The following is a 27,493-nucleotide window of genomic DNA, read 5'->3' as shown; positions in this document are numbered from 1 at the left end:
GGCTTTTCATAACACCAGAATGGAGAAGAGGCCTGAGGAAAGTTGTCTCCTCTGAATCTAGACTTCAAAAAGATCGTCCTCTGACAAGGAAACCAGTAGAAATGTTTCCAATGAAGACAGACAAACCAGAATTTAGTGTGGGAAAGGATGGGTCATGGAAGAGAAGCCATACTCTTCATCACTATTAGGAATTGATACAAACCCATGAGAAGGGTTAGCCTACCAGCAGGAAGGTAATTTGAGAAATAAATCTTACCTAATCATTTGAAAAGTGCACTATCAAATACAAAGTTGATTTGTATATATTCACCCCCATTTAATATAAATGGCCATGACAGAGAGCAGAGTGGTTAAGTGACTTGCCTGATGTCACAGAGCCAGTCAGTGGCAGAATCTATGCATCCTTCGTCATCTTCCACAGGCTCAAAGGGAAATCAAAAGAGATAAATTTATGCTAACAATTGTCTAATGCCCATATGATGCCTATAACCAGAAGTGACTTGGGGGGAAGGGGCATTACCTCAGGCCACCAAAAATGGCAGGGCCAAAGTAGGGGGGAAAAATGTAATGGAATGTCCTACTAGGTAAGATACATCATAAGGCAGAACTGGCACACATTTCTGGACAATGTCCCTGAACATTCCAGGCAGCAGACGGATAGCAGGAAACAAAGGAATAAGGTAAATATGGATGGACCAGGAGTTTCAAAACAAAACTATTCAAGGGTAAGTAAAAGACAGATGTGAGGTCTAAACTGCACGCACAGAGCGTGGAGATTCGGCAAGATTACATAATGAAGTCAAGAAAGTGTAAAGGCAAACACTAGCACAGCCAAGTTGAAGAATAAAGGGCGATTGCACCAGAGATTAAGATAAATAAAATAATAAGGCATTGTTCCAGTACATAAGGAAGAAAAGGTCAATGGTAACATAAACGGGACCTCTGAGAGGCTTGCTGAGGTAATTGACAGAAGAGGAAGACAGACCTGTTTCAGGAAGAAAAAAAAAGCAACTGGAGGCCTTGATTGCCTCAAAGCTCCTCAAGGCTACTAACAGGGAGAAGAGGCAGGGGCTTAGGGTCAGTCACCAGACACATCAACAGGGGTCAGTTAGAAGGTAGACAATGAGATATGTACTAGGGTGACCAGAACTTGAAGTATTACAAATGGAGAAGCACACACACACTCTCCCAGCCCCCATGTTACTGAGAAGATGCCCAAGAGAGACAGAAACCTGTGGACACTGGAAGGGAGGGAACTAAAACAGAGCAGAATCCCAGGAGGGCATATGTATGGGGGTCCTGGGGCAAAATTGGGGGGAGAGAAGGAGGAAAAGAATGAAGAAGAGAGAAAGAGAAGGAGAGGAGGGACTAGGAGGGAGAGGGAGGTAGGGAAGGGAAGAAAGAGAGAGAAGAAGAGAGGAAGAAATGAAACTCAAAAATTTAAAAGATCAAAATGTTCAGTAATCCAGGAGCAAATACTGGAAATAATTAGCCATAAAGGAAAAGGAATTGGGGTGTGCAGAAGGAGAACTGAGCTGTCCATTCCCTGGATCCTGAGTGAGAGACTTTGGACTGAGTGGATGCAAGCTTCTGAGTTCTAGCCCCAGCCCTGGCCTTGTCACTTGCTTAGCTGTGTGACTTCAGCAAACGATAGGACCCGAGGACCCCCTACATCTCCCCCAGCTGGATTTTCTTTGGTGCCATCTGTCCAAGGGTTGCAAAACCCAACTCTAAGGAAGCTAGTATAACCTGCTAATAATGTCTCTCTTAGTTACCTCCTTAGCAACCCCCCTCCTTCCAAATAATAATACCCAACATTTCTTAAGAGCTTCCCTCCGTCCAGGCTGATCAAAGGGATATATATATTCATATTCATATATATATTCACTTGAGCCTCACAATGTCCTGATAAGCTAAGTGTTCATAGTCTTTTTCCCATTTTACAGGTGAGAAAATTAAGTAACTGGCTGGAGTAGACTCAGGATTGAAGCCCCAGGTGCTGCAGTTGCAGGGATTAGGAGGGGGTCCCAGAGTCTAGCGCTGAATCCACAGAGAGGCACTTGCCATCCACAGAGAGGAACTCGCCACCCTGCCGGGGAGCAGGTGCTGAGGGAGACTGGCTGATCCTCTGGTTGGCCCAGAGGCCTGGCTCCATCTGCGTTTGGCACTCCCAGCAGGTCCGACCCACTGACTCTCAGGGGCAGGGCCCGAGGCCAACGCACAGGGCAAGGGACAGGTTCTGGAAGCCCGGCACACGGTCGCCACCAGAGAAGAGAGGGACAAAATCAGGGAGGCCGGATTTGAGGCCTCGGGAGTCCGGAAGGCTTCCCCTGAAAGGTGTCAAGGTGGCACATCTCTTACTGCAAAGGAAACTCGCACCAGGCCTCCAGGTGCGTGGTCTCTGTCGGGGTCTAGAAGGGAAGGGAGACTAGGGATACAAAGGAGGAAATGAAAACTGGAAAAGTCTCCACACAACAGCACCGGCCAGAAGACGTAGCAGTAGGACACCTTGGTGATCACTCCTACCCTTTTAAGCCTCACTTTCTGGAGGCTTGCCTACCTGCTGGGGGCGGAACAGTCCTGAGCAACTGCCAAGTGCTTCAGTTTCCCCCCCCCCCCCGGGGGGGGGGCACTTACACCGCCTTACCTCCAGCTAATATTAGTACACACTCTACCTACCTCATCGGGTTGTTGTCAGGATAAAACTACTTGTGAGGAGTCCGAAGATAGCAAGTGCTCAATAAAAGCTAGCTCTTGCTATTACTTTGTTGCTATTCTTTGCTCTATAAAAACAAAGTAATAACCATGCAAATCCTCCCTCCTTGCGTCGTGGGGAAAGGAGTGTTCTCAGGATCTAATGAGTCAATACTTGTAAAGGTGCTTAGCAAAGGAAGGCTCCATAGGCGACCCGACCCCGCAAGGTGAAACACTGAAGGAAGAGGGAGAGGACAGAGCGCGGCCCTCTGTGAACTCACGCAGTTCTTTGCGGAAAAGGAGCAAGTTTCCCCAGGGTAGAGAGCAAGTCCTTGGCTGAAGAGCCGGCTTCCCGCCTCAAAGAGCGCAGCCAGCCAGTAGCCCCTCCAGGGCGCCGCGCCCTCCCGGGCTCGCTCGGCTGCCAGGGATGAGCGCCCCCGGAGGCCGCCGGGCTGGCGAGGCCGGCTCCCCCCGCGCCCCGGCCGCTCGGAGAGGGTACGCGAGCCCGTGCCCTGCCTGGGTCCAGCTCGGCAGCCGAAGCAGAAGGGCGAGGAGGCCGCCCTCTCACATGAGGGCCTCGGCTCCAAGTTGCACTGTTATCAAAAGAGAAGACTTCAGAGTTCCTCTATTTAATTTTCTACTAATACATTCGCAAGGCTTTTTAATTGCTTGCAAATGCATCTTCTCTGTACGATTATGGGATCCGTGTTGCCTGTCGGCTGCAAGGCTGAAGCGGAATACAGATCTGCGTTAGGCTTTTGACAACGCGGAGGGCGGGGTAGGGTCGTGCGGGAGGAGGGTTTTTTTTTTTTTTTTTTAAAGAAAAGTAAGAAAAAGGAATTTAGAAAAATCAATGACAACCTTTAAACTGAAATGAATGGAGAGTCTGTCAGAAAAGTTAATTTCCCCTAAATATCCGAAAGCTCTTTTTGAAATGGTCTGCCTTTTCTCGTTTGGAATTAGGTAACATTTTACGCAAAGTGGCCCTTCTGTTGTTGAAAGTGGAATCAGGGCCGGGAAAGAGAATACCAAGAGAGAAGGTAGAAGAGTTATCACATCCTGACTGGAAAAAGGACGGGAGAGACCTTTCCAAAGACATCCGGGGTCGGCATCATCTCAGGCAAATAGAAGTAGGAAAGGCAAGCAATTCGTTCTTGCCTGGGAGGGGGGCCGTCTGACCTGGAGTGCCTTTGAATGCCCGTGCTGTTCAAGGCTTTTCTCTTCAAATATCCTAGCCCTTCTAACTGGGCCAAGTTTTAGCTGCTTGGCTCCTGACCAGAATTTTCCTGGTATTTGGAACACTCTTCTCTCTCCATCTTGCATTCATTACTAATGAGGAAAAATATGAATGAACCAGGGATTGGAATACTGTGGTGGACCCAACACATTTGCCTTTCAATGACTTGAAGGATTGTCCCCACCCACCTACCTATCCACAGCATCTGTAACTGGGAGAGATTAGAAGAATCACATCAGAAGATGTCCTTGGATAAGACATTTCCATTGTCATTAAAATCCTGAGAGATTGTGAACCTTGGACCCCCTCCTCCAGAGGGCCCTGAGAGCTCCCTCTGTTGTTGGCTCTTGGAGACCCCAGGCTGAGCTTAGAAGCTTATCCAGCCAGGGTGGAGGCACTCAGAGGGCAGGGGACTCAAGAGCAGGGGGAAAGGGGAAAGCCTGAAATAGGGTAGAGCCAGACACCACTAAGATAGGACAGAGCAGCGGTGCCTGGCTGGCTCAGTCGGTAGAGTATGCAACTCTTGGTCCTGAATTCAAGCCCCACATTGGGCGTAGAACTTACTTCAAAAGAAAGTAAGACAGGACACAGCAGTCATTGGCTTTCTTTAGGCTCTCTAGAGACCCCTCTGCTCCTTATGTGCATCCAAAATAAAAAGTGGAAGGAAAGGATTGGAAGGGTTAGGAGAGGTACTGATATTCAGATCTACACCCCTTGTTTTGCTTTGTGGAAAGAAGATCTGCCTACTATATTGGATCTTCAGTGCTCTGCTCTTTCCCCATACTAGTACCCTTCCAAAGCTGGGTCTTTGTAATCATGAAAATTATCTCCTATTGTGCAAACTTATGTCTGGGTTATGGAACTGTATGCCCCACTGGAGCAGAAGACACTAAATTTCATTACTAGATAGTGTACACACATGCCCTGATAAAGCATAAGTTTAATGGATTCAATCTCATCTCTGTCTTCCTCTAAAGAGGAAGGAAGGAAGGAAGGAAGGAAGGAAGGAGGAGGAGGGAGGGAAGAAGGAAGAATACTCTGGTTGATTCATATGTATGAATGTAGGAAATAATTTTGGTTAAAAGTGTCCAAGTAATTACAATAATTACAATCTTTATTCCATTTCACTTAGCATTATTTGTGGGGGAAATCTATTTAGGCAACGGGAAAACGCAAAAAAATCTGTTTGGAGGAGCAAAGGAAATCCCAAGTAGGAAGAAGAAAGGAGAGGAGGAGTGGGGGGAGGCGGGGGAGGGAAAGGAGGAGGAAAAGGAGAAACGTGTGTTTAATAAAGTTCGGGTGGCCACTTGTTTGCTGGTAATTGTCCACCAACTTCAAACATACAGTGGGTGGCAGACCCTTTCAGGGGAGATGGTTGGCATTGGATGAGAACTGTGGTGACTTGTATGACACCAGCCCAGAAGCTCAGGAAGGGACCTGAGCTTCCCACACCAACATCTGAACTGTAGGAAACAGTTCATAACCTCTCGTTTTTAGCTCTAGATCCTAACCAAGACAGTAATGATAGATATAAAGATTGCAGATTCCTAAAGTGACTGCAGTAGAACAATCCCTCCTGGGGTGTGGAGCATGGAATCAGAGGGCAGAACAGAAGTGCTGGGTGCTAAGGGAGACCCTTCTTCAGCTTCTAGGGTCGGAGGCTGGCGGGGGTTCTCTGGTGCTCTTATGAGCTATCTCGAGTGGGCGGGATCTGCCTGTCCTTGGGCTCAGGCTGGGATGCTCACTACCGGTTTCCCGAGGGAGGGAGCCCCAGGCAATTGTCACCGTGTCTCCAACTCACCGTGGCCTGTTAATTCAATTATGCGCCCACTGGAGAATGTGTGGCCAATCGCTCTCTCAGAAAGGGGCAAAGCAGAGAAAGAGGAATTAGCTTTGCTGAAAAGCCCAGCCTTTGGGTCAAGCAGGATGGCACTTATTAATTGCTCAAGACTATTAATTGGATGGGAAGGGGAGATGGTGTGGGGGGGGGGACTGTCTGACAGAAACAAATCCGGTGCACGTGCACATCACACACACACACACACACACACACACACACACACAGACACGAGGCACAGCCACACACCTGCCTCGATGAGTTTCTTTAGAAAAGGGGCGCGCCAAGCAACCCCAGAGCAGATGGAAGGGAGCGTTGACCAGTATGTGCATATGGCGCAGATGATTTCCCCAACTTTTCTTTCAGGGACAGACAGCTTTTTTTTTTTTTTCTTTTTGTTGGGATGAGGCGAGAGGGAGCAGTTGGCCAAATGGAGTTTCCCTACAGTTCAGACTCTGGTGTGGGAAGCTGGGACACTGGGGTGGGAGGAGAGTTTTCCAAGGCAGATGTGGGTCCTGGCAAAGTAGACCTTTAAGCCAAGAGACACACTTTACCCTCCCCACTTTGTTTCCTTTAAATATAAATGCAAGTTTGTTTGTTTGTTTGTTTTCTCATTCTGTGAGATCTTTACTTTCCTCTAATTCCATGGGGGTTCCAGAAACAGTAAATGAACCCTGGAAGCCTTTTGTCTTGGTATCCAGAAGTCACTCGGGAAAATGAAATGGGGATAGGGAGTGGAATGGAGAGTTAAAATTGCCCGTTCTTCCGTGATGTCCAGAAGGATTTAGAGGGAGGAGACAATTAGAGGTCGTTTGGTGGATGTACTCAGCTCCAGACCAGAGTTCATTACCAAGAGTATCAGTAGTGCGGGGGCTGCGTGTGGATCTTCTCCCAGATGGGGACAAACACATGGGCCAAACGCACTGGCCCAGCAGGCAGAGCAGGCGGCCACCACGTCCTGAGCCTCCTGGTTGTTCCCAGGGGAGAGGGTTTTGCGTCTGCTGCCTGGACCTAAGCCGGGAAGAGAAGGTCCCTTCACCTTCAGTGAAGACGTATCTGACAGTAGGGGAGTTGGGGGAGGGGTTTGCAGCTCGTCTAAGAAGGGGCCATCCTTTTCTATTTGAGCTCGGACATGCAGGGAAACCAACATCATCCACCTAGAAAAGCGCATCTGGCAATTCCCAAGATAACCTGCGGGCTCTACCCATTCTCAGGGTGGGGGTGGGATGGTGAGAGGGGTGTTAAACCTTCGCAGAGGCGGGGGTTCCTGGGGTAAGGTCGTGGGGGCAGGCCCCAGCTCCCACAGACGGTTATTTATTTCCTCTGTGGGTGGAATATAGAGGCCTCACTCAGTCCTGACAAACAAAAGATTCTGCTGCAAGCATTTTGGGATTCAGCCCCTCAGTGCCAAGGGCACTCATCTTACCCCTCCTACTTAAAGATCAAGTTGGGCATTCTTTCTTTTCATCTTCATTGGGCTCTCATTCTCCTGACTTCATTAGACCAAAATATAAAATTTCAGGAAGGGGGGGAGCTTGCGCACCTTGAAAAAGGGAGCAAGTGTTGGCTGCTGACCCTTGTGCAGGACTGAAGCATCACGGATCTCCATTTCAGACAGTGCATTTCAATTCTTGTCGTGTGCCTTTGTCCATTTATATAAAGCAAAGAGTGCTGAGTGACAGCCCCAGTTAGCCTGCATGAGCAGATCCTAATAAACCCTCCCAAACCCTGACCTAAAAAAAAAAAAAAAAAAAAAAAAAGCCACATGCCTGTTTGCCTGCGGCTTATTATTAAGACACCTTCTCAGCTTAAACACTTAAAAGCTAACCAAATGAAATGGCAATTAAGACTAAATTACCCCTTCCATCTCTGAGATGAGTCTGTGGGGCCAGCCAGTTCTTACGAGATAGACAGGGCTGGAGAGTGGACCTTGCAAAGCCTCAGTATTGCGGGCATGTAGCCACCGCTACCCGCTCCAGGTGCTAGAACACTTGGTGCAGGAAGCAGAATTTTGAACGAAGTAAAGCTCAAATACTGTTTGAAAGTCGAGAAATCCACCGAAGAGACAGAGATAGGTGTGCACTGCCTCCTTTCTGCCCTCTCTTTGTAAAATATAACTTTCAAACATTTAAGGATTATTTTGGGGTAATAGTGTTCAAATATCTGGTGTCACTGCTAAATGGTCTACAACCCCCCCCCCACCCCCATCCAGCACTGTTTCAGAAAGAGAAGAAGGAAAACACAAAAGAAGGGGGAAATGGGCTGGGTTGGAGAGTGCAAGACAATGTTTTACCTAAATGTAGAATCTTGTCACACATCTTTATTCTCTTGTATTTTTCTTAAATATATTGCCAGTTACACGATTTCTTTATGATGAAAAGTTGGGGCTGTCCACCGTGGCTGTTTATTTTAAAAGCGGCTGAAAGTGTAAGCAACCGCAGGGTGTTGCCTTTCAAAAAAGGGAAAAGAACCCAAATTCGATGTAAATATGGAAAGAGCAGTATTGTTTCCACTTGGGCAAAGGCAGACACCCCAATCTGGGTGAAATTGATTTGGGTGCTTGTTGGAAAAAGCAGCTTTCAGCATCTAGGGAGTGGAACCAATAAGAATGAACACTTACTCATGTAAAAGGGAGCTTTAATTAATATATATTTCTATCTCTAATATACACATATTGGGGCTGGATCTTTATCTTCACAATAAAATGTGTGCAAATGCCCTCTGTAGAGATGAGTCCCCACCTCAGTAGGTATAGAAAAGCATGATAAAGGTTGGAAAAAATGGATAAAAATGTTGAAAGAACCTCCAGTTCCTTATTAGGCGAAGATACAATATTTATTCCTTGTCTCCTGGGATAAATCTCTTCTGCCTATTGTCCTCCCAGTTCTCAGTGCTGATGCTTAATTTTCAAAACTTCTATATTACCAAGGGACCTACGACATCAGCCAAAGAAATACTCAGCAAGTACAAAATCTGTTCCAGGGAGCTGCTTTTGTGCAGAGGGAAAATTTTGTTCCTACAGGTTTTTAAGTGGGTACGAGGCAAGGAGATATCTGATCCGGGCAAAGCCATTACAATTTAGATCTCTATCTATAGAACATTTTTTTTCCTTAAAAAAAAATTGGAAAATACAAGAAGTTTGGATTTTTTTCCCGATTCTTTTTTTGGAGGGGGAAATTGCATCGTAAGCTTTCGGAGAAACCCAACATGTCAACTACCTTTCCGGGACTAGTCCACGATGCCGAGGTATTATTACTTTTTTTTTTTTTTTTTTTTTTTGAGCGCGCGTGTGTGTGGCGGCGGCGGCGGCGGCGGCAGCCCTCCCTGTCTCTAATCTATATTGGACCGTTACGTTTAATTATAATCTGGCTTTCGGGGGAAGTTAGGGAAGGAAAGGGGAGAAAGTTCGTTATGACATCTGTCGCCAGGAAGGGCAACTCTGCCACGTTAAGAAACATTTGCCATAATGAGGGGGAAAACATAATCCTAATAATAAAGAAAGGGAGGAGGGGGGTGAGGAGAAAGAGATAGAGATGGAAAAAAGATACCCAGAAAGGCAAAGTAAAGAGATTGATGGGGGGCGGTAGGTGGACGAGGGGGGTGGGGAACAACGCACCCCTTTTGGAATGGTCTTATTCTAGGAAAGTGAAGCAGAAAGGGGGGTCGGATTCCTTGCCTCAAATGGTTCAGGAAATGAGCGAGTTGAGCGATTTGCACAGACTGGATTTTGTAAATATATGGATAATGATTTTGAGCAGCTCTGGAGGAGCAGCTCGGCATGGACAACCGCGGAATCCCCGTGTTGGGACCTGGTGGCGGTGGCGAGACGCCGGCCCGCGCTCTGTGCGTGTGGACTCTGGTTCTGCTCCCAGCCGCCCCGGAGTCGGTCGTAAACCTGGCTCCCGGCGCCCAGCTCCCAGTGCAAGTTAGGCAGGGGCTGTGTGTGTGTGTGTGTGTGTGTGTGTGTGTGTGTGTGTGTGTGGTGTGGTGTGTCACCCGCACCTATATAGGGTGGGGGATTTTTTTTTCCGCCCTCTCGACTGTGAGGACGAGGCCGCCCACCCCCAGTTCGCCTGCTCGCAAAGGCTCTCTGGCAAAGGCGCTGAGCCGGGGCTGCGGCTCGGCCCCAGCCCTGCGTGCTCGCCCTCCTTGGAGAGCCAGAGAAAGCTCCTGGCTCCGGGAGAGCGGCGCCTCGGTTGCAAAATGACAAACCTCAAGTTTTTCTGCTCTCCCTTTTCCCCCTCTTCCTTCCAGATACGTCACGACGGATCAAACAGCTACCGTTTGATGCAGCTTGGCTGTCTGGAGTCCGTAGCCAATTCCACTGTCGCCTATTCCTCCTCCTCTCCTTTAACTTATTCCACCACCGGCACCGAGTTTGCGTCCCCCTACTTCTCCACTAACCACCAGTACACCCCGCTCCACCACCAGTCCTTCCATTACGAGTTTCAGCACAGCCACCCGGCGGTCACCCCCGACGCCTACTCTCTGAACTCGCTCCACCACTCGCAACAGTACTACCAGCAGATCCACCACGGGGAGCCCACCGACTTTATTAACCTGCACAATGCGCGGGCGCTCAAGTCGTCCTGCCTGGACGAGCAGAGGCGGGAGCTGGGCTGCCTCGATGCCTACCGCCGCCACGACCTGTCCCTCATGAGCCATGGCTCTCAGTATGGAATGCACCCAGATCAAAGACTCCTGCCAGGGCCCAGCCTGGGGCTGGCCGCCGCGGGAGCAGACGACTTGCAGGTAAATAAGCATGCAGCGAATTTGTCTGCGCCCTCCCCTCTTTGCCCTCCCCCACCCCTCCGTTAAAGCTCTAACTGTAAACCTCCTCTCCTCACTGTCCTCTCCTCTTTCTGTCTCTGTCTCTCTCTCTTTCTCTGTCTCTCTGTCTCTCTCTGTCTCTCTGTCTCTCTCTCTCTCTCTCTCTCTCTCTCACACACACACACACACACACACACACACACCACTTATTATGGAACGTTATCAAAACAATTAGAGGAGGCGTGTGCCATTCTGTCACTCTCATTGGATCAAGGCATTTCACCTGGTCGCCGGGGAGTCTGGCTACCTGCGGGCCCCACTTTCAGTCGGTCTGCACAGAAGTCGGTTGTGAATCCTCATTTCTGTCCCTGAAGGGATGGGGTGGAGGAGATCATGGAGGCTGGGTTGAGCCAACTGGACTCAGAGTAAGACCCGATAAGATGATGACCAATCGCACCCTCAGTCTCTGGTTTTACTGGGTCTACCGGCCCGTCCCAGGTGTTTGTCCCAAACTGAGCTGTGGAAACTTACTAAGAATTGGGGGGCTGGTTTGTTCTGTGACTTTGTTGAGCTCTAGCAAAAGTTTCCCCGAATATACTAGATTGCTGTGGATAGTAAAGAATTGCAAATGAAAGTCTCAAAAATTTACACCAATCAAAGAATCTGCACAATGCACTTCACCAGGTTGCGGAGTTGAGCCTAATTCTAAGGAGCACCCAATCCCACCACCCAGTTGGGTAATTCACAACTTTATTTTTCTCACTGGGTTATTAACTTTTACACAAGATGCAACTTCTTTAAAAGAAGGAAATGAAGAAATAAAGGAAGGGGAAAGGGGAAAGAAATAAGAAGGGAGGAAAAAGGAGAAAAGGAAAGGAGGGATGAGGGAGAGAGCAAAAAGAGAGAAGAAGGAAGGAAGGAAGGAAGGAAGGAATCCAGATACTATGGAGGCCATCAATCAGAGGATCGCTCTCCTACTTTCTTTCTTAATGTATTTTTGCACATTCTTTGCCAACAATAGAATTTATAATTTTGCAGACATATTGTCACAGCCACATTTCAAACAAATAAACCCACAAATATCCAAAAAAGAACTCAAAAGACATGAATTTGTAGCTTCTTTTGGCTGAAAGGGCAACCGTAGCTGAGTCCCTACTTTTTCAGTCCACACAAAGCTGGCTACCCTCTCCACAGCCTCCATAACGAAAGGGAAGATACTCCAAGAGCACAAGTTGGAGACGTAAGAGATCCCTTGTTGCGCACAGAAAATCTTTGCCCCTCATTTACCTCTGAGCAAGGGATTATTTTAAAATCAAAGTGAAAGCCCTTCCAGTCCCAACAAAGAGCCGTGGGTGCAAGACCGGCACACAAGAAAAAAGATTTGGCTCCATAAACCTTGACTTTCTACATTTATATTCACAAAATAATTTTAAACGCTCAGAATATTTTTCCATTTTTCACAAGGATCCCCTTATGTCTCAAGGGGGAAAAAATCTGCCATTCAATGCTTAGCTCAACTAAAACCTATTTACTCCTTTTAATAGCCACGTCTGCTGCTGATTTTTTTGTATCTGTACAAATTTTTTTTCTGTGCTAGGCACAAAGCCGGGCATTTTTCAAAAGAGGGGATTAGAACATTTGCAAGCACCAGACAAAGAGCGAATCCCGTGCAAAAGAACACCGTAGTTTATCCAATTTTCGACTTAGTGCCATTCAACTGGTCATTTATGCAATGTCATCCGACCAAACAACATGTTTTACTTATGAGGGGGAAAAGTTTGTTAAGTGTAGAGACCAAGATTCATTTCTTCTAAGAAAATAAACATCTTAACAGTGCACCAGAGAATGGAAGGGAGAGTGGTTCGCTCCCTTGGAGAACTTTGAGACCCTTTACCTTCTACATTTCAGATATTTTGAGACCTTCTTTTTCAGTCTATGTTTTTTTTTACATTTATAGTATTTTTTTTAGCTTATTGCTCATACTGAGGGAATATTCATACCGAGAGAAACACTCCAAGATCCTAGAAGAAATTGAGGAGCATGATATGTGATATATTTGTGTATCTATGTCTAGAGACATATCTATATATGTACATATCATTGTGTGTGTATATATAGATACACTTCATATATATATATATATATATATATATATATATATATATATATATATGAAGCCAAGTTGTAAATCTGGCAAGTTATTTTCTTGCACTCCTCCTGGACTTAGTTGGCGGAATGAAAAAGAAAGAGAAAAAAGTAATAGCTACTTTTAAAAAGAGAAATAGGGAGGGGATGTGTGGGAGAAACCCGTCTCTCTCCTTTTATTTCTTCCTTTTTAAAACATTCATCAGCATATGCCTCATTTCAAATGCAACAAATGTAAATATACTTTTCCCTGCACAGAATTTTAAGTGAAAGTCCAATGGTTTGCAGGGCGGTCTAAGTCTGCCTAACAGATGCAAACAGTCTTGTGGCTTCAGTTCCATCTTTGAGTCCCCTAAAAAGATTTGCTATGGCCAACAAAGGAAACTGTCACACCTTTTCCCATCACCGCTTTAATTTATGCTCAGACTGCAAGTTTTTTTTTTCATATTGATTTGATAATCACTTTAAGGCAGAACATTTAAAATAAGAAAGAGCTCGTGAGTAGGTTGAAAAGGGGGGTCTTACAGGCCTGCCTCAATATGGTGAAAATGGGGAAGCAAGAGGGAGCCAGGGCTGTAAAGGTTGTTTTGTAAAGTGGGTTTTTATTATGCACCGACTCTCTCCGCATTTACTTAACTCTTCACGGGCTGTTGGGTAGGTTAACACCCTTCAAGGCCTCTTTCATGTCCAATACCTCGTTTGTTTGTAAAGGAAAATGAGCCTTTAACACATTTCAACTCAGGGGAAAAAAAAGACAGAGAGAGAAATTTTTATTTTTCTTAATCAAAAATCAGCAAACCCTTTCCTTCTTCCCAGCTCAAATGATCCCTCAATCCATTAGGAGCATGAAGATCTACAGTGAGTGAACCTGAAGGTGTTTCCTCTCTAAGGCATATTTTGGGTAGGATACTCCTACTTCTGTGGTAAAGCAGAACCAACATCAGATATCTTGAAGGCTGCACTTGTAATGGCTCCTCTGAGCTCCCCAGAAACCCACAGTGCCAGACTTGACACTTTTAGTGTAATTTGCTCCACGCAGAAAGTGCCGTGGAGACTGTCTGTATATATGCTATGTGTCTTGATGGGGACTCAAAGGGCTTCTCATTCCCTTATGCCAAGATGAAAGGCACTCAGGTGCTTTGAAGTGTAATATTGTATGGTGCTGCAAAATGCATACCTTACGATTTATACAACTTTTAGATTGTGGTTTTTCTGGTACTTTTTTCCCTTAAAATCATGTGTGCTGCCAAACTTGCTCCAGCTCAATGGTTGCTTTTAAATGTCTACTACGGGGATATGGGGTTCAGGAGTGGGGCAGATTGAAAGACTTAACTAATGTCATACCTATTAGAATCTATTTGAGTGCTTTTATTTATTTTTCTTTTATTAAGGGCTCCGTGGAAGCCCAGTGTGGGCTTGTTCTCAATGGTCAAGGTGGAGTGATAAGAAGAGGTAAGTGACATATTAAAACAAAACATTCTTCTCTCACTTGATACTTTGTTTTGAAGATCTGGTGGTGTTTTAAGCATCAGATTCCTTGTCTGATGATTAAGAAAACAATTACTCTTGGTTAATTACTTTTGTCCTACACAGGCATACTCTTTTCCTTCATTGAGGGTTGAACCCAACCTGTGCCCCAAAGAACTATGATAGAAGACATTTGCTGTTCTTCATGGAATAGTGACAGAATAAAAGTTGGGGGGGAGAAAAAGGAAAAAGAAAAGAAAGAAAATTACACTAAAAGTAATTTGTGTCACACCTCCTTTCCCCATCACCACATCCTCAAGCAGAATTTCTGGTCCCTTTTAGCCCTGAATGTGCCAGCCACAGCCTGGGTGATTGAGGTGATGGTGTTAGCTTGAGGCTTTGAAGGATTCTATGAAAGGCTAGATTCGTTGAGGCTTCAGGGAAGGCTAATGAAACACCAATATTGTAGCTGCCCTTATTTTTCTAAGTGTCCAGAACATTTCTTTCTTTAAGGGAGGTGGGAGGAGGAGGTGGTGTTAACTGTACCGGATAAAGCTTTCTTGTTCCCATCTGTTGAGGAAAACATCTGAATCCAGTGTTACCCATGGAATTGGAAGGTGGGGGGAAGGCAAGAGTCGAGAGCTGTTGATTTTGGCTCAGACACTGAAGGGGGCTGCATCTCAGATGTTCCATTTTGACAAAAGGTTTTGAACTATGACATTTTAAGGGCCTCAAGGCGGTGCAGATTTTGCTAGCTTCCCCAGTTAACTGTACCCAGAGCCTCTGAAGCTTATTTTCCTAGCAAAGCTGAGTAACCCGAGGAGCACACAGGCAAGGGGACCAGCTGTTATCCCAACTTCATACGAATTAATAAGATGTAGCCTATTCACCAGGACTAATTCCAGCTTGAGGGCCGCAGTTGTCTTCAGTAACTGAATGACTAAAGACTGAGTCACTTCTGATGGAACCAAATAAATGTCCTTCAGTCCCTGTCCATCCTTTTCAAAGCTTGTTGAAAGATTCCAGTGCTTTTCCAAAGAAAGCAATGGATTCTTTCATGTTTAAACTTCAGGTTTTACAACCCAGTGTTCAATGTGAAATTCCATTTAAATTGAGGAGTAAAGAAAACAAAGCTTGCCTCTCGTTTGGAACTTGACGATTGTCATAGTGGATACTTGGAACTTCCACTAAATGTAAAATAGCTATTCGGCTCCACGGAGATTTGAAACTATTTTTTCAAAAAAAAAAATTAGTGTTGCTCCATAAGGATTTTTTTAAATGAGTAATATTAGGCTTGTCAGCCAAGCTAATATTCAGCCATGTTGAAGTGACATGAAATAGGCCCAAGACTAGTGAAAATTGAAATAAAATACACATACTGTTGAAGGGATGGGTTAAAATGCATGGTGAAAGAGGGGTCAGGTGTGATCCGGGTCTGTTGGGGCGGTCACGCTAAAGGTGAGGCTGAGTACTCAGGGCGCACGGAGATGTCGGTGGTGCTGAAGGACAGCGCCACTAATTAGCGCCCAGAGCCGGCTCCTCCCAGAGCGCGACTGGCGCTGCTGCGGTCGACGCGTTCAGTTCCGCACTTGCTCCAAGATCACCTTCTCAAAAGCTTGGAAATTGCATCAGATCTTACAGTAGCTGGCAGAGGGTGGGAATTATTTGAGACCGAGGGCGGGAGCTGACAGGGAGGTGGCTGTGTAATCAGTTGAAGTTTTTGGAGAGAGATTTAGGGGACCCCCTCTCAGCATTCCCCCAAGAAGGCCTACGCTCTTGGGTAACTACAAAATGGGAACAGCAGTCCTGTCCTCTGAGAGCCACAGAAATGGTCTTCCTTAGGTGATGTTTTATTGTTCTTGTAGAATTTGGTGTCACTTCGTTTCACCTGAAAATCAGCGTGGAGCCCGTGATTTTTAAACCAAATATTGATCTTGTAGGAAAACAGCATAGCTCCAAAGAGAAAGGGGTGGTAACTTGGGGCTTCTATCTGTATTGTTTGACTAAATCCCAGTCCTCCCCTCCCCCACCCCTGCCACCCCCTGCGAAGGAATTCAGAATTTAGCTGCTGAGTTTATTCCATTTCCACATGTCTTAGAGAAAGGCCAATTAACTTGGTTGAGCCCGGGAGACCAAGTGCATGTCTGTTACTCTGAAACAATCAATGTTCATGACAATTTACAAATGGAAAGCAAGGAAGTCTTGCTGAAAAGGTTTTGTACATCTTGCTAGAGTCTGCCCAGCGCCTCATCTCAGGACTGCCAGCCCCTCATCTCAGGACTCCCAGCCCCTCATCTCAGGACTCCCTGTTTTTGAAGAAGGGCTAAGGAAGCCCTTTCTCTCTCTTGTCATGGTAGTGCACTGGATTCTTAATATAAATAGCTCATGTCACCTTTGTTCATCAAAAACCAGGAAGGCACTAAGTCAAGCACTCTGCCATATCGCCATATTGTGCAATGGTTTTGTTTAGATAGGAATGTCTGTTTCTCTTCTAATCCATGTTTACAGGCCACTCTCCACAGGAAACATGATTTCTTGAAAAGCACAACTTTTTTGCCATTTTTCCTCCCTTGCTAAGTTTTCTGATAAACTTACGTTTCTAATGATTTCCAGAATTTACTGTGGGAGGAACAAAACAGATTTCACTTCCAAAGACTCCTGAGTGCTCTTCTAGAAGAAAGATCCCTACGTGCCCCATATGAATTCACCAGGGAGAGGCTGTCCTGGTTTGCAGGGTGTGTGTGTGTGTGTGTGTGTGTGTGTGTGTGTTCGGGGGGTGTTGGGGAAGGCGTTCAGTTCTTTAAATTTGGCCATTTCTATTTGCAAAGAACAAAATACCATTTCTCTGACTCATTTCGGTAAGTGGCAGTTACATTGTTTTTGCTTATAATGAAGGCCGTGTAGCCAAAGAAAGCGCGGAAGAGGGGCAGCGGCAAGGTAATTACCGCCCAGATAAAATATTTGCCACCGCCTCGGAGGTGCAGCTCCCGCGCGCTCACTCTGCGCGCTCACTCTCGCTTAATGGTGTGTGCGATTTTGCCCGCAGCTCCGCCACTCCAACCATCAGAACCAATAATCTTTACTTTACCCTGTGCTCGCGTATCGATAGCTTCTCTCGCCTCCGGCTTCGGCTTTGATATGTTAATATTTCTGAGTAGCAAATTCTGCAGAGATCATATTAATGTTGTACATACAGAGTGGAGCTTTGCCTTCGTTGAATATTCAGATACTGGCTTTCAAAAGGCGTCTCTTGAAGAAATGAGGCTTCTATTTACAGGAGTCATCTGTGTTTTTAATCATTAAAAAAAGAAAGGAAAACCCGCTCTTCTTTTCCCCATAAATCTTCTGAGGCTCCCTCATGGCCCCCTCCCCTTTGTCAGGCTCTGGTCCCTTTCATTTCTCTCCCTGAGAATTTAATAGTAGGAGAACAATGTTGATGACGATTATGATGATGCTAATAATGAATGGATCCAGATTGGAATGGTAGGGGTAGGGGTTCAATTGGGTAGGGGGCTGTGGCCTTCAGACGAGGATGGAGATGAGATAAGAAGACCCAGCTTTTCCTTATTTGGATGGGAAGTGACATTTTGGCCCTGGTCTTTTTTGAGAAATCGGAATGGCAAACTCAAAAAAAAAAAAAAAAAAAAAAAAAAGGAAGGAAGAAAGAAATGAAAAAAGTGAAGAGGGGAAGCGCCCTTGTTTCGCTTTGTGATCACTCTGCCTTGCAGCCCCAGGCTAATTTCAGACGCTTAAATACCGCCATAGCCTCTGGGCCAAGTGGAGAGGGAGCGACCCGGCCACGGGCAGGCAGGAGCGCTTTCCGGATTGCCCGTGGCTACACAAAATACAAACTACTTTGAATCAAAACATTTTGGGGGAATTAATATGATCTGAACTCTGCACGTTTTAAGAGAGCTGGAGTTTGTCAGATCGCTTAGAGGTGACTGGCGCGCCAAGGAGGAGGCATTTACGCTACGGAACAAACATTGTCAGATCTGATTTAATTTTTTTAAAAATGCTTCTGTGAAATGGAGTTTAGCATCAATCGTCCAGTCTGCCAATAACCGGGTGGATGGACCTGACCGCTCTTCCCTACTACAGCCCCCACAGCTGGCTGCCCACCGGCTGCTTGGGCAGGAGGATGAGCTGCTTCTGCTTTTTCAGTTTTGCGAGGGCCCTGAGCTTTGGAACTCGGGTTAGAAAGAGCCTCTGGCTCTTTCAGCGGCTTCCAGAAGGAGTAAGATTGGAGTGGTGTGGGAAGCCTTCTTCCTCTACTTTTGTCAGAGCCCCCAGAATCTCTCTTTACTAGAATCGCCAAAACTCATCTCTATAGTTCATGCATTTTGGAAAATACAGCCAGAAACACACCTCTCCCGCTTCTTATAGTCCCCAAATACACATGCTGCAGATTCGGAATTCAAGCTCCTTTATATGAAGACTAAAATTCATATACCAAAGTATCGATAAGCATGGTTTCCTAAAAAAAAAATTTTTTTTTTTTGCAGGGGAGGGGAGCTCCTTTTCCGTAGCCTATTGCCTTCTCTCTTAATTTCTTTATCGCTCTGAAAATAACCAAAAACTAAAGCACTCCCTGCATTGAGAAATGGGGATTAATTCACACAAACACACACACACATGCACACATGCACACACACTCACAATTACACACCCACCGCCACATTAAACCAGTGTCTCTCCGTGAAGACCTCCCTTTCTTTTGTTCTGCTTGGAATCTGCACACGGAGGAGCGTGTTCAAACCTGGTAATCCACTTATACCTGTAAGGGTATATCCTCCCCTCAAACAGCGCAGTTAGAGGCTGATGCATCATTTGAGGCCTATTTGATTGCAATTAAACCACTATCCCTTTGCTGTTTGATTACAGTTAATACCTGCTTGGGGGGAGGAGGAGCAAAGAGGCGATTACCCGAGGGGTTTGGGATGGAGAAGGGCGAGGGGCTAGAGAGCAAGCAGCCGAGAACGATCCTATCCCACCCAGCTTCCACGCGCACCTCACAGAAATGCACCCGCAGAACAAACAGGGACAGGAAACTCCTATAATAGCTTACACATTTTTAATGTGTCAGAAAAAACGAGCGATCACTGGAGATGAAGAAGGGGAGAAAAAAAAATCCCTGCCGTTTGTATTTCTTTCATTTGAATTGTAAACATCTGTTTGGCTGTAAGGCGAACAGAACATTTATTTTGCTCTCAAGATTGGGTCTAATTATGTCAACACCGAGGCGGCGGGGAGTGGGGCGGTGCTGCGGCTTCGGAGAGGCTGCGCGCAAGGGCCCCGCGCCCGGAAGCCAGCCAGGAAGTATTGATCGCACCCGGAGAGCGCGCAGGGCCTCTAGCCATCACCCGCCCAGTTCTTAGAGAGGAAGGCACCCAGAGTGGGCGCGTGGCTTAGAGGCAGCTTTGGGGACGCCAGGAGAGCCACAGCCCTTTGGAGACGGTCGCGAGTGTTTCCTCTGCCCTGATTGCCTGTATAAGAAGAGGAAAAGCGCACTCAGGCGTTGGCGCTTGTCTTTCTATCCCGTAGCCTCGCAAAAGGTGGGTGGGGACATTGTGGCGCTCCACAGCTCGCACCCCTGGGCGGTGGTAGTTGCCCAACACAGTGGTGGAGTTGGGCGGGCTTTACTCAGGTTGCTGAGCACGTGGGCGTCCATTTCCCGTTGCACCTCCCGAGTTGGGGAAATAAGTTGAGCAGGCGTGAGCATCCCCATTTTTCAGATGGAGAGACCAAGGCCCAGTTACTCATCAAAGGTCCTATGCGTCGCTAGTTGGCCAACCTCTTACTTGCAGCCCAGTACTTTTTCCACTCCCCCACGCTGTGCCTGCCAACATAGGGCCAGATGTCTCCAGCCACACCAGGAAGGGCACAGCTCCACCCCGTTTCTCTTTGGCTTCATGGGATCTAACAAGGTCTGGCAGCTGAAGGATTTGCGTGTGTTTCATGCCTAGTTTTGTTCCCTGCACATTTTCTTTGGCTGACTTTTCCCTGTAGCTATGGCAAAGTTATCCCTTTTATGATAGTCATGTTCTAGACAAGTGACCTTAAGTAAATAGACCCCGATTTCTTAATGCTGTTTCTAGAGCTACAGATCTGAGCTTGAGCATCACTGGAAATGGGAAGCCCCATCTCCAAATTTCAATTTTGAAAATAGTGCCCTCCATAGAAGTATTAGTTCAGTGCACTATGAATGGAAAAGAGATGTACTCTAGAGAAGTTCTGCATGAGTAGCCTGGTTCTGGCACCAGAAACACCTTTAACTGGAGTGCTGGATCTAGAATGAATGCTACATAATTTCAGTAAGAGCCCACATGCAACACAAGCACCATGAAGAACTTCAGCGGGTAACACTGGGGATGAATACTGTAAATGCCTTGGCATGGTTGACTCTCATGGCTTTCCTTTGAAATCTCATCATTGCTCTCTGTGGTCTGGATCCCCTTAAAGAAGTCCCACATCCTTGGACCTTGACTGTAAATACAAAAATCTGGTTATGTTGACCTATTACTCTTTTTTTCCTCCCCAAAAAATAAACCACTGGGAAGAAAGAGATCAGGTTCCCCATGCTGCTGTAAACTCTACAAGTTGCCAAATCTTTAGCCAGGACGAGAGAGTTCCCCAAGGCTGCAGCAATGCCAACTATCAAAGCAATAGAAATTCCCTTTAAAGATGCTGTGACATAAAAAATAAAAGACTCTAGAGCTGATGGCTAATCCTGAATACAAAATAAATCCTCCAGGCAGTTTGTGCGTGCATAAAGCATACTCTTAATATGCGGCCTGTGTAACTTACCTAATAAATGCTTATTTGAGCATAAGCCAGAAGCCTCACCTGGATGCAGGAGAGAAAGACCCAGAGCCCAGGGAGTTAGCACCTGGCTGGGTAGCAGATCCAGTGACTTCCCTGGGAGCAGCTGGCTTCACCACATGGGGTTCACTTTGCCAAAAGGGGGCAATTTTCCAATTGGAGAAAGCCTGATTTAACTCCTTTCTTTTTAACAAAAATCTTTTATAATCTTTTGTGTCTCCCTAAATTAGGTTTCTGACCCACTGTATATAATATAGGAAAGGTCTAAAGCTGTGTCCTTTTTTCCCTTGGCTTGCTGGGAAAGTAACACATGCACAAACATTCTTCTCTCATAATTTATTTGAGACCCATTGGGTGAGATTCCTTGTGTCCTCAGTTGCATGTTGGCTATTGTACAAGAGAAGAGGATTTATGTAAGAATGTAAATTTGCTTATGATTCCATGAGCATGGGTGGAGGCCCATTTTCGGAAGAGGGCTCTGTGAATTTTGAAGATAGATATTATGATTCTTTAATATTTTTGCTTCAGATGACCCCACAATGACCTAAGTCCTAAAGTTATTAGGGTCCTGATTCTGACAAAATGATGCTAAAAGCCGGGTTCATTGATATCCTGTTCATCTCAATTTTTGAGAAGTCACTTAAGAGCTTATTTGTAAAATGGATTTTGTGTCTATAGGTATAAAGGGAGAACATTAATGAATGGATAATGATAGTTCCAGGCCCCCAAATCTGGGATAACTATGATGATGATGATGATGATGATGATGATTAGTTTTAAAATTCTCTATGAAAATGCAAAGTGGGGAAGTGCAGGTGAATTTGTATTTGGGGCTCTGAGGCAGACATTTGCATGGTTTTCCACTATGTTGACCGCAAATTTAATGCCAGGAAAAGGATTTCGATTTGACAGTTGAGATTGTGACCTCTCAGATTTCAGACTGAGGGCCAGTTTCCAGACATTAACATTGAGAACTTAGCCAAGTGTACAGGACTCATCTTCTAGCCTAAAGAGGGCTGGTTACTCTAATGATATCAACATCCTCTCTTCTGTTTTGAGGGGTCATTCAGGGTGATCACCAGCCTCAGAATGCTTAAGGAGAAAGACATTGGTCCCAGTACTTTCAGGGGAAACTTGGATGACTCCAAGAAACTTGGATGACTTCCAGGTAGTACAGGAGTAGAAACACTTTAAGAGTAGGGAAAAGTTAACCTGTTCTCTCCACCCAGGTCCAGGACCTCTTCACCTTTTTAAACATCCTCCCAGGTTCCTTAGCCACTGTGCTCAGAGAACACACCCAAATCTGAATGCCAGAGATGTCAGCAACACAACATTCTCCCTGAGCACTTAGTAAAGGAGGGGAGGATCTATGTGGAAGGCAAGTGGTGAGTCCTAGACCAGGGCTTCTCAAACTTTAATATTCATGAACCACCTGGGGATCTTGTTAAAATGTAGATTCTGATTCAGAAGGTCTGGAGTTGAGCCTGAGATCCCACATTTCTAACAAGTTCTCAGGAGATGCCAGTGTTGCCAGTTGAGGACAACCCTTTGAGTAAAAAGATTTTGGACAACACTCTCCTGATTGTTTTTCTTCTTCCACCTACTTTTCTCTCTTTTCTCTCATAGAAGACCTTTTGTGGAGAGGAGTCTTAAGATCTCCCATAGTTGAAGAAATTAGATGTATGCTCAGGAAAGCAAGCCTTGAATTTGAACCTGCCAGTGAACCCCATAAGCTCTGCCCTCAGATTACTCAATGCATGCGGAGGAAGCCTTGAATGCCAGGGCTGTGTAGCCACCATGTTAGCAGTATGGACATTGGCTCAGGATTTTTGCAGTATGGGAGGATTGGGCAGCAGGAAACTCTCCGCAGTGATTATCATCATCACAAGTCTACTTCAGGTGCCTGAGTTTAGGGAATGTACTCTGTTGTCCTGGAGAAGAGCAAAGCTCAATGGGCTTTCTGGAGCTTGGAGACCAAAGGCTTCTGCTTCAGGAGCCTCAGCATGGCAAAATTGCTTTGGTGATTTTGCTATTAGCAGTTATCTTTGCTTTGTTCCCTAATAGTAATAATGATAACAACAACCCAAACAATAATATTATTGGCCACTAACACAATGTGACTCTTACTATGTTCTAGTCTTGTGCTATATTTGACTGTGTGTGCCAATCCTGAGAGCTGACATGTGGTAGAGAGATGTGACCTATCATCCACCCACATGGGTTGAAAGTTTATGACAATGGGTAGATTATTTTTGGTGGTACCTGGGAACTGAGTGATTCCAGTACTTATAGTTGGGAGGTGGATGAGGGAAAAGAGATGGCAGTTTTCAAACAATTTGGAAAAGAGTTTTCAAAACTTTTGTCTATATAGTAAGTCATGGATAAAATATATCCATTGTGTCTACTGCACATACATGCATACACATATACGGAGCCATGGAAAAATAATACATACCCTCTGTGGGGGTAACTGGTGGAGTTTGGGGTTTTTAATTAATTGAAGTGTTTTTTGGTGTGTATGATGTCAAAATTAGCACTGATGGGCCAGCCAGCTCTATGTAGGATGATAATTTTTGCTTAAATTAAAAAATTGTACCCCCACAAACATGTTCTATATGATATTTGAAAGCTATAACCTGTATTGTTATTTGAAAGGATGTCTTCAGAGCAGCTTTCTGAGATGATCCAGGTGATGTATATATGAGAACATTTGTTGCTGTGTATTCCCAAACCCCAAATAGTGCCTTGATGTTAACTGTCTTTCATGCAATTATCTTCTCTCACTGTCACTAATATGTAATATATTTCCCCCTCCCCCAAGGTGGTACTTGTGTGGTCAACCCCACAGACTTGTTTTGCTCTGTCCCTGGCCGTTTGTCCCTTCTCAGTTCAACTTCCAAATACAAGGTGACGATTGCTGAGGTGAAGAGGCGCCTCTCACCACCTGAATGCCTCAACGCTTCACTCTTGGGAGGCATTTTGAGAAGGTAAGACAATTGTCTTCTGGCATGCCGTGCCTTCCAACTCTACTGATACCATACGCCTCCACCCTCAGCCCTGAAGCCTTCTCTCTCACACTGAATTCCCCGTCGGGTCAGGTCTTCTTGTCATTTCCCTCAGGATGTGAATTTTCAAAACGTAGCTTTTCTTTTGTTTTGGGACAGAGCGAAATCCAAGAATGGGGGTCGCTGCCTGAGAGAGAAACTGGATCGGCTTGGCCTGAATTTGCCAGCAGGGAGACGGAAAGCAGCCAATGTCACGCTCCTTACTTCCTTAGTTGAAGGTACGATTTTTCAGCTCTGCGAAGTAATGATACAAGGTTAGGTTAGCGGTTCTTTGGACCTCAGGCTTGATAGATTATGCTGTTTCATTTTTGTCTATGGTATTAAGCAAGACAGTCAACAGTTACAGGTGCATTTCCCAATTAATCATGATAAAGATGATGACATTAGACAACATCAGGTTTAGATAATTCATAAAATGTCATTTAATATACTAATCTTGGCAATAACACAGAAGAAGACAGTGCAAGATTTAAGTACTTCAACCAGTATTTCCTAAATAACAGCAACAAGAAAACTGACTGTGCTATTGTCATTTTCATGATTGTTTATTTTAGAGTTCAGATAAATCTAGCTTAACTCATTATTCAGTGCAACATGATCTATAGGATAAATAATCTCCCTTTATATAGGGTTCACAGGGGTCTAGCCATGATACCACGCCTGAGAGCATAACGTGTTAATCCTAGTATGTATCTCTTAAAGTACAGTGATGTTCCATGGCTTTCTGAGAGGATAAGCTAGTCAAAGAAGGGTTAAGGTTTATCAGTGGTATAGAGACAGAGGTAAAAATATATTCCCAGAAGTTATTTTTTTCCCAACTCACCTTTTCCTTTTTGTTTCTTCTGTAAGGACTAAACTACATAATCTTATTCAAACTTCTTTTAAGAAGAGGTATTATTGGAGACTTATTTTTCACTTTGTGGGGGAGCTTTTGAATGCCAAAGGAGAGTTCTTTTAGAACCGAGAATGCTATTGTTTTAAATCTGAACAAAGGGACCTTTTTACCAAAACTCACCTGAACACACCTGTGTCACTTTTCTTGCATTGGTTACTCTCTTGTCTATAAGGCACTAACTATAGGAAGTGAAAAGCAAGGGAAACACAAAAATAAACATCTTGCCTTTATCCAGCTTATCAATTCATACTATTTACTGTACAACTTTGTGAAGTAGTGTGTTCTGGACATTGGTCTGGGCAAAATTGCTTTGGTGATTTTGCTATTAATAGTTTGCTTTGCTTTGCTTTGTTCCCTAATTGTAACAGTGATAACAACAATAATATTACTGACCACCAACGTCTAATAAGTGTTTCTGTTACTATGTTCTATGTCTTGTGATGTGTTTGCCTGTGTGTACTGATACTGAGAACTGACAGATGGTAGAGGAAGTTGACCTGTCATCCACTCATATTGATTGTGGGTACTGGGGGAAGGACAAGGTAGAAAAAAATGACACATGGGGTTGATTCTAAAGGGAGACAGATTCCTGCTCAATTTAAGTAAGAAGATAATTATAACTATTTAACAATAGAACAAAACACTTATTCAGTATATAATGAGGTGGATTTAAGAATCATATGGGTGGTAAGACTTGACTGGCTCTTAAACCCAACTCTGCAGGAGAATCAACTCAGGAGGTTTATTTAAAAATGCCTGGGCCCCTTCCCTAAACCAATTGAAACTCAAATTTCTGGCGGTGGTATGACCCAGGCATCTATACTTTTTTTCAACATCCCCAGTGATTCTGATGTATAATGAGGTTTAAGGATCATTGGTCTAAATATTTCTTGAGATCCTTTTCACTTCCTAGGATGGACTGACTGTGAATTCTCAGGAAATCTGTAACTGGTGTGAAAATTAAAGGCCCTAAGAAACACTGTTTTCTGTGGTGTCCGTGAAATATTGGCCAATAGAAGCTGAAGAGCCTACATAAAAGGGTATATTCACAAATCTTCTTACTGATTTTTATGGTAGCCAAGCACTAAATTATCCTGTGTGGGAATCATCAACTAAATTATTCTGTGCTAATAGAAGAGGTGAAAGTTAAATATGTGAACTCCTATGGTGATCTTTGTGGTCCTGCCATCTACTCTTCAACATATCTCCTACCACAGAAGTATCTAACTGTGTTCTATTCATTTGGCTTGTGTTCATGGAGGAGTTACATCGGCCTTGGCGGATGAAACCTAAGATTTAATTCTTTCCAGGTACTTTAATTGGATGCTTTTGAAATCCCCCAAATCTTCATGATGTAGAGAAATACATCTTCTTTAATTTCAGACACTGTGATGGAACTGAGAAAAAGACATTTAGAGGCAAAGGGACCTTTTGCATCCCTTAACTCCCCACATATTATAACCCTCAAATGCACGTGTACACTTTCTCTCTCCCTCTGTCTCTGTCTATCTCTCTCACCCACTTAAAAGTTTTATTGCCATGTGTATATTCTCTGATTTTTATTCTATTCCATATTTTTGTGTTCTTTTTAAATGCTGATGATAAACCTAGTAAATTCATTTCAAGACTCACACTGAGTCATGACCCACAGTTTAAAAAACTAGAAGTTGTCTTAGGACATGAAGAGAACCTACTACTTGAAGAACAAGGACATTCCATCTAAATTAAAATAGGCTTTATTTTATCCCTGGCTGACAAGAAGAGCAGTTTTATTGTTGAGGACTCTCCTATATATTTTTATTCCTACATTTTGGTTGCGTTGGTGATGACAGCTCATGACTCTTTTCCAGCCGGCAAGATGCCATCTTCTGCATTAGGCTCATAGTCTTTGGAATCCTGTAGATGATGTTGGTTGTATACAAAATAATGGTGACTCAATTCTGATTTATCAAGCCCCTGGAAAATTGACATAGTTAATGCTTTTCTTCAGTACTTTTGGAATCTTGATCCTTTTTGAACTGATTCAGTTCTTTCAGGTTTGTTTTGCTTGTATAGTTTTAAGTGGTAAATTAAAACTTCCCCATACTTACGAGTTGGTGTTGGTAAGACTTTGAGTTGACCATGTCTTTGGGTGATACTTTTCTTCTTTTATCAAACATATTTTGTAAGAGTCAGCAACATTTCAGATTAATTTTTTCAGAAATTCTAAAACTAGATTCCTAGTCATCAAAAATGATTCATCAACTTTCTTATAAATCTGTGGTCTTATGGGAAGGAATAGTATTTTTCTTACCATTTTTATTGCTATCTCCCCTTTACCTCCTAGATTTTCTGCAATAACCCATATGTATCTTTGAATACCAGTACTAGTAATTTAGCTTCTCTTAAATGGCTCTCTTTCTTTAAAGTTTTTATTTTAATTCCAGTTAGTTAAGATACAGTATAATATTAGTTTCAGGTGTACAATATAGTGATTCAATCATTCCATACATCACGTGGTGCTCATCACAAGTGCACTCCTTAATCCCCATCACCTATTTCACCTGTCCCTCCACCCCCGC

At 44.6% G+C, this 27,493-nt stretch overlaps 1 protein-coding gene across 2 annotated transcripts in view; it reads left to right on the top strand.

Annotated features, from left to right (window-relative positions):
• Nucleotides 1–8,975: 8,975 nt before the first annotated feature.
• Nucleotides 8,976–27,493, top strand: part of TFAP2D (transcription factor AP-2 delta) — a 52,555-nt gene continuing 34,037 nt past the window's right edge. The window contains exons 1-5 of one of the 2 annotated variants that reach the window (XM_028097472.1): nt 8,976–9,014; nt 10,023–10,520; nt 14,075–14,135; nt 23,794–23,959; nt 24,137–24,255. In XM_028097472.1, the coding sequence (XP_027953273.1) occupies nt 8,976–9,014; nt 10,023–10,520; nt 14,075–14,135; nt 23,794–23,959; nt 24,137–24,255 (883 nt within the window). Of the gene's footprint in view, nt 9,015–9,971; nt 10,521–14,074; nt 14,136–23,793; nt 23,960–24,136; nt 24,256–27,493 lie in introns of those variants that run through there. The other variant, XM_088024349.1, reaches the window with a different exon arrangement.

This window comes from Eumetopias jubatus, unplaced genomic scaffold (genome assembly GCF_037043125.1).
Source record: "Eumetopias jubatus isolate StellerSeaLion01/CBP00866 unplaced genomic scaffold, mEumJub1_p1.0 scaffold_6, whole genome shotgun sequence".
Classification (NCBI taxonomy): Eukaryota; Metazoa; Chordata; class Mammalia; order Carnivora; family Otariidae; genus Eumetopias; species Eumetopias jubatus.
The sequence above is the reverse complement of the archived record's forward strand: the minus strand, read 5'-3'. Positions and strand labels throughout refer to the sequence as shown.